This window comes from Mastomys coucha, chromosome X, assembly GCF_008632895.1.
Source record: "Mastomys coucha isolate ucsf_1 chromosome X, UCSF_Mcou_1, whole genome shotgun sequence".
In the NCBI taxonomy this organism is placed as follows: domain Eukaryota; kingdom Metazoa; phylum Chordata; class Mammalia; order Rodentia; family Muridae; genus Mastomys; species Mastomys coucha.
Window position 1 is genome coordinate 137,372,246 of NC_045030.1, and position 11,824 is coordinate 137,384,069.

An 11,824-nucleotide genomic window follows, 5' to 3' on the forward strand; every position below is an offset into this window, starting at 1 on the left:
CCTGGAGCTCACTCTATATACCAGGCTGGCCTCGAACTCAGAAATGCGCCTGCCTCTGCCTCCCAAGTGCTGGGATTAAAGGCACCACTACCCGGCCTTCATCTTTCTATTGAGCCCTGTCTCACTACATCTGCTGCTATGAATGTCCAGCCCCAAACTGTCCCCTCCATTTTTCCTGTCGAATCTTGAGGGCTCTTTAAAAACTCATTTGTCCTGTTAATCCTGCTAACAGCCTACTTGCTAGAACCTGTACATAATAAAATGTATCTTTTAGATCACTGAAGATCTCGAAAGACAGCTGTCACTTTGTTTAGAGCCATTGGGACTCTTGATGGACTTTGCTATTTAAACATAAGGATTTCAGGGGTTAAGTTTTAATTGTTCCCTAATCGGTGGAGGGTCTCTACTTAAGTATGTTGTCCTTTAAAATTTCCCTAGGAGGCATTATACTTATTCTCGTAAAGCTGCCACTACTCCAAGCACATTGAAAGTTGATTTTAAGTTGCAAAAATCAATTCTGAGCTTGAAGATGATGTAGCCTCTTAGCTTGTTGCCTGCATCATTCTAACATTTAATTCTTCTGTTTCTTCAACACCCCACTTGCTAAAAGTAAAGCTCCAAAGCTACCGGCTAGCACCTTCTCTAAACATACTGCAGAGCTGCTTAGCTTGTGTGGCAGCATTCTGAATTGTAATATCTTAAGTATACAATAAGTCTATGCAGATTTTCTTTTTGCCAAAGTGTATATATTCCTTGGATCAGTTAACTTTTTCTGATCTAAGTGTCTTCTATCCTCAAAAGTAGAAAAGCTAAATTGGCTAGCTCTTGCTTTAACAGTTCTACAGAGGATGCTTTTGTGGCTGTTGGTTTTTAGCAGTTCTTTACCACATCCCGGGAAAAGTAATAATACCACTTCCTCACCATTCAAAATTCCCAAGTAGGATAGCAGGAAGGTTAGAGGCCCTCGAACTAGAGTTACAGACAGATTGAGCTGCCATGTGTGTGCTGGGAATAGAATCTGGGTCCTTTGTTAGACGGAGGGCCTTTAAGCACTGAGCCATCTCTCCAGCCCCATTTAAGAAATGGTATTGCAAACAGAACTCAGGGCTGACTGTTAACGTTCTCTCTCCCTGAAATGTTTTTAAACCATAGCTGTTTAACAGGGTAGAAAGATGCCTTTCTCCTACTTGGTATTAGCTTAAAGTTAATATGTTGCTATCACCAACATGATACTTAGGACAATCCCTGTTTAGTTTCAACCTTCATTGTAAATGAGACCTCAATATAGTGACGTCCTAAGCCCATATCACAAAGGTCATAACCCTGAAGTGATCTGGACTGGAATGTGTTCCCAGGAAATATGGCGCTGGTGTCTTTCAGTAGCAGAGATTGCTTCTTGTGATATATCCTTCCTCCCCTTTCAGAACATAATTGAAAGAAGACTGCTTTGGAACATGACTTCATGGCTGGCTACCCTGTTTTCTCACCACTAGGACAGTTATGCCTAGATCATCAATAGTTGGTGTATTGGTGAGAAAATGTTTTGACTATATGTCTTATGTTGCCTTTGTTGGTGGCATGAGTTAGGATTGTAGTTTAGGTTCGTTTATTTTTTTATACAGTATTTCTCAAGGTTCATTTATTTATTTGTTCATTTGTTTGTCTATACACAGTGTTTCTCTGTGTAGCTCTGGCTGTCCTGGAAATCATTCTATTCTATAGACCAGGCTGGCCTCAAACGGAGAGACCCACCTCCAGAATACTGGGATTAAAGGTGTGCCCCACCATCACTGGGTTGAAGGGTCATTTATTATTAAGAATAAAATTTACAGTTGGGAAAGTTGAACTTGTGGCTTTAGAATTCTTCCTTTTAGAAAGTAAGCTGTCTTTGTGTCAGAGCTATTTGTGATAGTGGCTCTTAGTAAAGTAGGGCAGCAGTTGGATTTGAATAAAAGAGCACTTCAGATAAGACAGATTATTTTGGAACAAACCCTTGCCAGCCAAATGGATGCTGATGGATCTTACTCTCGTAATTCCTTTTTCTGAGTATCTGAGTTGTATCCAGCAGCACTTCCTGCCTCCCTGGCCCCTAATTTGACTCCTCTCCACATGAAACACTTTACCCGTCATTCACCAATGCTAGGGATAAAGATGGAAAATCAGTTTGACATAAACTATACTGTCAAAAGCAAGCTTCCAGACACATTTACATTGTTTAGTTCCTCACTTCACTTCCAGCAGACATCATAAGAATGTGAAGGAGTCCTTGGAGGAAGTGACCTTTAAAATAACCGAGTGGTGCTCAACAATCTTTTTTTTTTTTTTAACTTTTCTGCCTTAGACATTGCTAATCTCTACAAGCCAAGCATATGGTGGTAAACCCATGTTTGCTCAGCTGTTTGGTGGTTCTCAATTCTAAGATGATTACCGTATGCACACTAGCTTCATTTTTTAACTAATTTATTTTGATTAAGTTCTCCTTGCCTATGGGAAAGAATTTGAATGTATAAATGCAGCTTTCTTGGAAGGCAGAACTTAGACCACAAGTGCAGTTCTACAGATCCACTGGGATTAGTATGTTATATATCCAAGAGTTCACATGTGCGGTTTCCACTGTCCCCCAGTAGGTACTGCTGCTGCAACCTGAATTCGGTTATCTGAACCTACATTTGCATCTGTTGGGTTATCTTCCCAGAAAGCAATTAATTAAATTAAGGTGCATTTTCCCCACATTGTAACACCTCAGTAAAATGTCATTTTTCTGATAAAAAATATTTCAAATCCAGTCTTTAATCTTAGAAATGCTTTTATATCAATGATGATTAAAACTATCCACAGTAGATAGAACCCTATAAATATACCAGCTAATTCTTTTTCTTGCCAATGTATGAGATGTAGTAACTATTAGTTAAAGTACAGTAAAAGGCTGTTTGTTTGTTTGATTTTTTTGAAAAAAGTACACATCCTAAATACTAATTTTGATACTCTCAAATTTTAAGGTATGGTAAGTTAACTGAAATATACAAACACAGGAAATTAGCTAAGTTATTAGATGTGGTCCACACTGTACAGTAAATATCTCATTGCCACACGTTAAGAAACTAACATACATTTACGAAACAAAACCTCAACAGTTCCCACAATTAGAAGGTGTAGTGTTAAAAAATGGAACAGAAAGGCCAGTTCTACCTAGAAACCACAAGCTGACAATTCTTTGGAGTCTAGTCTCCCTTAATGCTGTTCATCGGACCAGCATGGGCAGCGTGTAGCACTGAAGAGCAACGAAGACAGGCAGGTTGATTTGCCTTATCTGATAGCTGGTAGGGACTGCTGACCATGTCCCTCAGCTCTGTGGGGAAATGGGTGTGAGATCCTGACGCATGTCAGGAATCTATGCGGCAGCTATGGTAGCAAAGTGGCACCTGGAGCTTCAAGGAGGCAAGGGTGAGTAAAGCAAAGCAAAGGGGTTAAGCACCCGACCGACTGCAACTCTGCTCATTAGGGGCAGCACCCCTTCAGTTGCTTTTGAGATGGATTAAGTATTTATAGATATAAAAAGGCAAATGATAATAACAATGAAACAAACCATGAAGAATGTGGCTAGAAAAGCCTGAAAGTAATAGGAGTTTCGCTTCTTGGAGGGGGGACAGGGAGAGAGCCATATTTGGGGTCACCTCTGAGAACAAGGAAATTACAAATATTCTCTTGAATTCCAGAATAGACGACTGGGGACTGGGATTTGACTTAGAGCCGAGTTGTAACTTGCTCTTCCTGTCCGTCACCCCATTTGTGCATGAGCAAGTCACAAGCCTCTCCCCAAGTTTCAAATACATCCTCTGACGAGTCTAAAAGTTTCGAATTTGAGGAGCAGATGCCGGATGCACAGTGAAGAGAGCTGGTACAGGCTAGGGGGCATTCACTGCTTCGAGCAGCAGCACCCCGGATTTCACCTAACTCTACCTCACTGAGGTTCATCTCACTTTGAGAACAGGCCTCTGCCTTCCCTTTCTCCATCTGAGAATATCTGATGTCCTGCCACATATAATGCTGCTGTGCGATGCCATCAGAGATTGTGTACATTGGCTCCGAAGTAGGTTCAGATGTCTGACCGTTAAACTTGGAGAAGAAGAGACCCAGTTTCTTGAAAGAGGGACCCATGAAGGACCGTTTGCTTGACGACTCAGCTTTTGGCTTTCCTTGGGCGCCACTAGCTCTTGGCATGGTTCTGATAAGAGGTGCTCCATGGCAGGCCTTTTTCTTGCACCCTAAATTGAAAGAGACACTCTTAGATTTGGCCCGCGCCCCACCACTGCCATCATTGGTATCATCCCTTTGAGAGAATTCAGCGCTGCTGCTGGAAAAGCTTCTTCGTGGATGTTTTCTGTTTCCCAAGAGGTCAAGCACTTCATATCGAAAGCTGGAAATGTCCTGCTTTAATTCCTAGCAAGAGAGAGGAGACAGATTTTTTTTTATCAGAAAAGTAGTCTTTAGTGTAAAGAAGGTACTCAGAATTTTGCATAGGCTAAGTTGTACCTAGTAATAAATCAGAAGGCACACTTTATACTTTTAAAATCTTCCATTAGTCAAGCACAGAAAGACTATTCTGTCACAATTGGAAACGTTGCACAGTGGTAAGGTTGATTTCCCAACCTCTGGACAAGAACATGAACTAATACCTCAAATAAAATGGTAACTGGGCTGGAGAAATGTGTAGTGGTTAAGAGCACAGGCTGATTGCCCAGATAACCTGGGTTCAATTCCCAGCACCCATGTGGCATCTCACAACTGTCTGTAACTCTAGTTCCAGGGGACCCAACACCCTGTTTTGGCCTCTACCTACACCAGGCATACAGGTGGTACACATACATATACATATTGACAAAGCACCCATACACATAAAATTTTAAAAATAAAGTGGTAACTGAGGGTGTCTCTTAAGTTAAAGGACAACTGAAGAAGCAAAGATCTTTAGGGTCCAGGAAGGAAACCGAGGAAGGAAACCAGGAGGAAACCTCATCATCAACAGGTGATGAGGCTGCTGCTTCAGGACAGGGTGGGGAGTTGGGGGAGCAGTCATACCAATGAATAGGAATTGCCTTCTATCAGTTGCTTGGGCACCACTAACTTGTTCCTTTACAAACCATCTTTCCAAAGCTTAAAGCTGATCACGTCATCCTCCTGCTTAAAACATCTTAGTGTCACTGTCTTAGGAAACACTATAAATGCCATATTATGTACTACAGGGATTTCTGTACCTGGAATCCCTATCTCCTCGTTTTTATTTCTCCCAACTCCCTCCACTCCCCAGTTGCTCCCTATTCTGGACTGACACACAATAATAACTTAGCCAAATGACTGGGACATCGGTCTTCAACAGATAAATTCTGTCTGTGGATTAACTAGTGGAATTCCAGTGTGCCTTACAGGGGCGAGTTACTGTGTATCTGTGTTCATGAACTATACATTCCAGAATAGCTTTCTTAGTCTAGGTTCTATATATCAGGCAGGATAGTTCTTTGTGTTGTGAAGCTATCTTGTTACTTGTGGGATAATTAGTAGCAACCTTCTCTGTACCCACTAGATGCCAGTATGACAAGTTAAAACATTTCCAGACACCCAAAGGTGCCCTAAGGACATAACTGCCCCTTCTTGAGAATCACTCTTTTAGCTTGATACCAATGTTAGGAAAATTCTACTATTTAATAGTAGTTTCTTTCTTTCTTTCTTTCTTTTTTTTAAAGATTTATTTTTTTATTATAAATAAGTACACTGTAGCTGTCTTCAGATGCACCAGAAGAGGGCGTCAGATCTCATTACAGGTGGTTGTGAGCCACCACGAGGTTGCTGGGAATTGAACTCACGATCTTCGATCTTCGGAAGAACAGTCTGGTGCTCTTACCCACTGAGCCATCTCGCCAGCCACTTAATGCCAGTTTCTTAAGAATTGAAATTTAAAAACACATCTTTTGGTTCGGACTCTCCCATCTTTAAGAGAAGGCCTTTAGGTCTCCTGGCATTTCCTGTCTTCTGACCTACCTACCCCTTCCCCATCTGTTCTCACTGTATCAGTTCAGCACGTCATGCTCATACTGTGAATATCAAAAGAAAGGATGTGTAGGACAATTTCATTTTGTTTGTAAAACTGATGGTGATGGACATGCATAAAAACCTGTCAACCTGAGACAAAGAACCACAGGCAGCCGTGGCTGCTGGGGAAAAGCATTTTACCTATCCTGGCGATGAACCTCCCCCACACCCGACCCCACTGGTTGTCCAGTGCACAGTGGTCAGCTCTGAAACTATATATACACAAACAGCAAAAACAGACTCAAACCAGTTGTATTTATATATATTTGCACATACACGTGAATGCACATGCACATATGTGCACACATGTATGAAACAATGAAAATCAAAGAAGCTATTAATTTGTGAGTCAGGGCGTATGGGAGACATATGAGGGAAAAGAATTTAATTTTATGGACTGGAGAGATGGCTCAGCAGTTAAGAGCACCGACTCTTCTTCCTGTGGTCCTGAGTTCAATTCTCAGCAACCCCACGGTGGCTCACAACCATCTGTAATGGGAACCAATGCCTTCTGGAGTGCCTGAACACAGCTACAGTGTACTCATATACATAAAATAAATAAAATCTTTTAAAAAATATAATTTTATTTCAATTATGAGGTTTTTTTTGTTTTTGCTTTTTTTTTTTTTTAAGAAAAGGAAAAAATATCTGTCCACCTACTGGATGACAGAATAAGGCTTTCAGGGGATGGTGCAGTGGCACAGTGGTTAGGAGAGCTGTGCTATTCGAGAGGAACTGGGTTCAGCTCTCACTAGCCACACAGTGGCTTGCAACTATCTGTAACTCCATTACCAGGGGATCTTGACACTCACAGGCAATACTCATCCAGCAAAACACCCATATACATAAAACAAAAATAAACCCAGATCTTTTAAAACTTTAATTAAAAAGAATAATTTTAAAGGCCTTTTGTTTTTTGAGATAGGGGTTCTCTAGATAGCCCTGGCCTGGAACTCATTCTGTAGATCAGGCTGGCTTTGAACTCAGAGATCTGCCTGCTTCTGCGTCCTTACTGCTGGGATTAAAGGTATGTGCCACCACTACCCAACTAAAATGAATATTTTTTTTTTTTTAGAAAAATAAGAATTGTATAGGAAAATGGAACGCTATAATTAGAATTCTCAGACCCTATGAAGGTTTAATTATACCAAGAAATGAGAAACCATGGCTTGAATGCAGCTCTGTAGACAGGGGAAAACACTCGCAGTGTGTGTGTGAGGGGGTGAAAGACAGACAGACAGACATTAAGAGATTTACCCATTTCATGATTAAATTACCTTAAAATTCTCTTCTGTTAGCCCTTCATTTGTTTTCGAGTTTCTTATCATTGCAGCCACGTATCTCTTGACTAAATTTCTGATAACTTCCTAGAATTGAAAAACCATGAAGAGGTATTCAGTTTTCCTCTCAGGCTATCAGGTTAATAAGGAACTTGCTTAGAAAATTCATCTAGGTCATCTTTGCACCAGAAAAATCATTGGGTTACTAAGTCATCACATCTCTGAATTTTGGTAGCAGAATATACCAGTACCGTTAAATTTACCCCAAAGGAAGGATTTTCATTCAACTATATGGTAAGTATGTATTCAGTGTGTGTGTGTGTTTCTGTGTGTGTACATGTCTGTATGAATGATGAGAGTACAAGAGTCCATGAATACTTGTTCAATATCCATTCCTTAGGGGATGGATTTAATGTTGGTACTTTTAATGGAGTAAGGTATGTTTCTCTTCATGATCTTGAGAGTCACTAAGTGACCTAGCAATTTTATAATCAGGATATTTTTCATAGAATCAACACTTCTCCTTTGTAGGAAAGGCCTCTTTTAGCCTCAGGGGGACTGGAACACACATGGTTGCAAAGCTGGTGTTGTGTCAGGTTCTATGCCAGGCACCACCCACACTGAATTTTCCCCACCCGTGTAATGTAACTGTTCCTATTAGTCCTGGGTTGCAGATGAAGGGGTTGAGACTCTGTGGTGTTAACTGGCTCCTTCAAGGTCACACTGCTGGTGAATGTAAACATTAGATTCTAGTTCTACTTAAGGCTGACTCCAAAGCCTGTACTAAAAGTGAGTGATGCTGTAGTTTGTACTTCTGCTACTCGATGGGCTCTGAGAAGTTGCCAGAGAATGGTTTTTGTTGATTCATTTTTTTTTTCTTCATTTTTTGTTGTGAGGTTTGAAGCAGAAAATAAAGGTGATGGAACTTGCCTAGGCTTCATCATTTTTTTTTAAATGATTAGAGTTGGGATAGGTGTAGTGACAGAAGGGTCACCTATGAAACACCATACTTTATGTTTCTTATTGTTACTAAAAGGTACAAAATTATGGGAGCCATTTGTGGAATATGGTTCCTTTAGATTTTTTTTTAAAAGATTTATTTATTTATTATATGCAAGTACACCATAGCTCTCTTAAGACATTTCAGAAGAGGGCGTCAGATCTTATTACAGATGGTTGTGAGCCACCATGTAGTTGCTGGGATTTGAACTCAGGTCCTTCGGAAGAGCAGTCAGTGATCTTAACAGCTGAGCCATCTCTCCAGCCCCCTTTAAATCTTGGAGAATATTTTTCTACCTGGGTTTCTTGGGACAACGTCTCAGGTTGGCCTTTGAACTTTGCATGGCTGAAGCTAACCTTGAACTTCTGACCCTCTGCCCTCCACCTCACTCAATTTCTGCAGTGTTGGGGATGAAACCCATGGTGTTATGTATGGTAGGCAAGCACTCTACCAACAGAGGTACATCCCCTCCTCTGTATTTCCTTTAATCAAAAAGATTAAATATAGTTTCTTTGTGATTTTTTTCAAAGATTACTTTCAATAAATGTCTCCCATATTTGTGTGCTTGGCTATCTTCTGGCTGATCCTGTAAGAAGCACATACCTCCTTCTTTGATTAAAGTCATGTTTATAATTTAGAAAGCCCTTCACTGCCATAAAAACCTCCTCTTGTTCTGTATTCCCTATTATGTATTCCCATTGCTCTATGTACATTTTGTTCACAGCAAGTTTTACCTTTCTAGTCACTTAATTTTGACAATTTAATGATGTAATATCTTCTATCCCTGAAAATAAGCTTCTAAGAGGTACGAAGATTTTGTCTTGTTGTCCACAGTGATTTCTCTGATGGGTATTTTAGTGTCTGATGTCCAATAGGTACTCATTTACTCACTGATTGAGCAACTACATTTCTACTGCTTAATATTAAGGAAGATAGCCTTCTAAGGTATGGATGGCTCGTATCCAGATGAGGTTGAGATAAAGGGCTATGAAGAGGGTTATAGAGCAGATGATTTCATCCTGATGAATTAAGGACCCCTACAGAAGTTAAGTCTAGACATAGCTGGAGTAAAGTTTCCTTCTACTCCATAGAACTGGCTAAGAACTATTGTGTTTGGCCCCAGTGGGCAAAGCGGTACCTGATAATGTTGATTTTGTATCAGGCTGTCAGCATGACGTTCCTGTAATTCAAAATGGACAGAAAGGTTATTTCAGCTGGCCAGCACCCTACCCGTTCACCCACCTCAGTGATTTGGTAAATGTTAAGGCTGGAGAATGATACATAGCTCCTGACTGACAAATAACAGGAACATATTTAAGGTAGGAACTGTCATGAAGAAGGGTTAGGAGGAAAACAGTTTTGCATAAAGAGAAACACACACACACACAAACACACACACTTATTGGTCTTACTGTGAAGCTTCTCAAGTTGTGCCTCCTTCGTCTTCCATCAGGGTCTCTTTTGGGACAGAAGGTGTTGTTGAACCAGTTGCCAAGGTAGAGAAATGATTTGGGGCTGGGGATAATGTTGAAAGGAGGTGGTAAGGTGCCACCTTCATCAAAGTAACTCATCCAGAGCTTCGTTCTCGCAAACTTCCACTCAATATCAGCGTGATCCTATGAAAGACACAAGTGCAAGGTTTGAGAGACAGGAAACTGGGCAATACACTTATGTCACATTTTAACCTTGGTAGTTGATTCTATAGAGGACAACCTGGCAGTAGTTATATAAACTCAAATCCCAAATATACCCTATAAATGCAAATTCATTGATTTGGCAGTTAACTTTGAGAAATAAACCTTATTGGGTAGCCTGTAAACCCAGCTACTCAGTTGAGACAGGAGGTTCATGAGTTTGAGACTGGCCTGAGCTGTATAGTAAGATCCTACCTTAAAACACAAGAAAAAGTGATAGCAGAGTGGCCCAGTAGTAGAGTGCTTGCTTAGTTAGTATGTTAGTACAAATCTCTGGGTCCAGTTACCAGAACTGAAAGGAAAAACAAAAAACAAAAACGAAGAATGGGAGAGGATGAAGGGAGGCATGGAGGAAGGGGATTGCAGAAAAATTATACACAGGACTCTTCACTATAGTAGAGCATAGTGATACAAATAACTTTAAACAACCCAAACAGTCAATAGTAGATGACTATTTAAATAAATGATATCACAACAAAATGGCATACAATCTAACTTTATAGATCACACTTTGTCTATAGAGTAGATATGAATATATGCATCTGTTTAACATCTTGAGTGCAAAACTCACAATATATATTACATGCAAAATTGTCATTTAATTAACTGTAAAAAAATTGCATATTTACATGCTCTAGGCAGGTATACACAGCATTATGAATCACTGTTATTTTTTTTAAAGATTTATTTATTTATTTTATGTGTATGAGTACACTGTAGCTGTGCAGATGGCCGTGAGCCATCACGTGGCTGCTGGAAATTGAACTCAGGAAGGCCCCTCTCAACCCGACCCCGCTCGCTCCGGAGTAATTCACTGTAACTGTCTTCAGACACACCAGAAGAGGACGTCAGATCTCATTATAGACGGTTGTGAGCCACCCTGTGGTTGCTGGGATCCGAACTCAGGACCTTCGGAAGAGCAGTCAGTGCTCTTACCCGCTAAGCAATCTTGCCAGCCCCTCATTGTTATTTTTTAAGAGGCAGAGCTGGGGTTAAGGTTGTTTCATTTGTATTTGGGGGGGTGGTGGTTCATGAGATAACTATTTTTATTATTCACCATCTAAAGCCATCAGTAAACAGAAAAAGAGCATGTTTTCATCTCCAACAGAAGGTTCTTCTATAATTTCTTTAGGGCACCAAGTCATGTGTATGTTGTTTTTCCCCAAATAAAATTCCCCAACACAGCATTTACAACCAGCCTCAAGTTGACTGTCACCTATTACTTGCTTGTCTTAGTGAGATTCTGTGGACATTCAAAGCATTCCCACCCCACCCCACCCCCCGAGGCCAGGTTTCTCTGTATAGCCCTGACTGTCCTGAAACTTCTCGCTCTGTAGACCAACCAGGTTGGCCTTGAACTCAGAGATCCACCTGCCTCTGCCTCTCAAGTGTTGGGATATAAGGTATGCAACCACCAATGGCTTTTTTGATGTCTTGAAGACAGGGTTTGTCAGTATAGCCCTGGCTGTCCTGGAACTCACTCCATAGACCAGGCTGGCCTTGAATTCAGAAATCTGCTTGCCTCTGCCTCCCAACTGCTGGGATAAAAGGTGTGCACCACCACTGCCCGGCTTATTGATTTAAGTTTTATAGCATTATGATGGAAAAAGATACATGATTTCAATTTATCTGAATTTGTTAACATTTAAAACATATTTTTAAGTAAATAGAATTACATCACATTCTTGTTTCTCTTTTATACCCCATCTCTTCCCAGAGACCCCCCCTTCAATACCTACAATACCTTTTTATCATATTCTTTA

The 11,824-nt window shown here is 40.5% G+C and overlaps 1 protein-coding gene across 2 annotated transcripts in view; it reads right to left on the reverse strand.

Annotated features, from left to right (window-relative positions):
• Positions 1–741: 741 nt before the first annotated feature.
• The window catches only part of Trpc5 (transient receptor potential cation channel subfamily C member 5), a 280,600-nt gene continuing 269,517 nt past the window's right edge, over positions 742–11,824 (reverse strand). For both annotated transcript variants that reach the window (XM_031368947.1, XM_031368945.1), the window contains 4 exons: positions 9,780–9,983; positions 9,506–9,547; positions 7,365–7,454; positions 742–4,440 (listed from right to left, as the gene is read on the reverse strand). In XM_031368947.1, the coding sequence (XP_031224807.1) occupies positions 3,745–4,440; positions 7,365–7,454; positions 9,506–9,547; positions 9,780–9,983 (1,032 nt within the window). In that variant the 3' untranslated portion in view covers positions 742–3,744. The remainder of the gene's footprint in view (positions 4,441–7,364; positions 7,455–9,505; positions 9,548–9,779; positions 9,984–11,824) is intronic.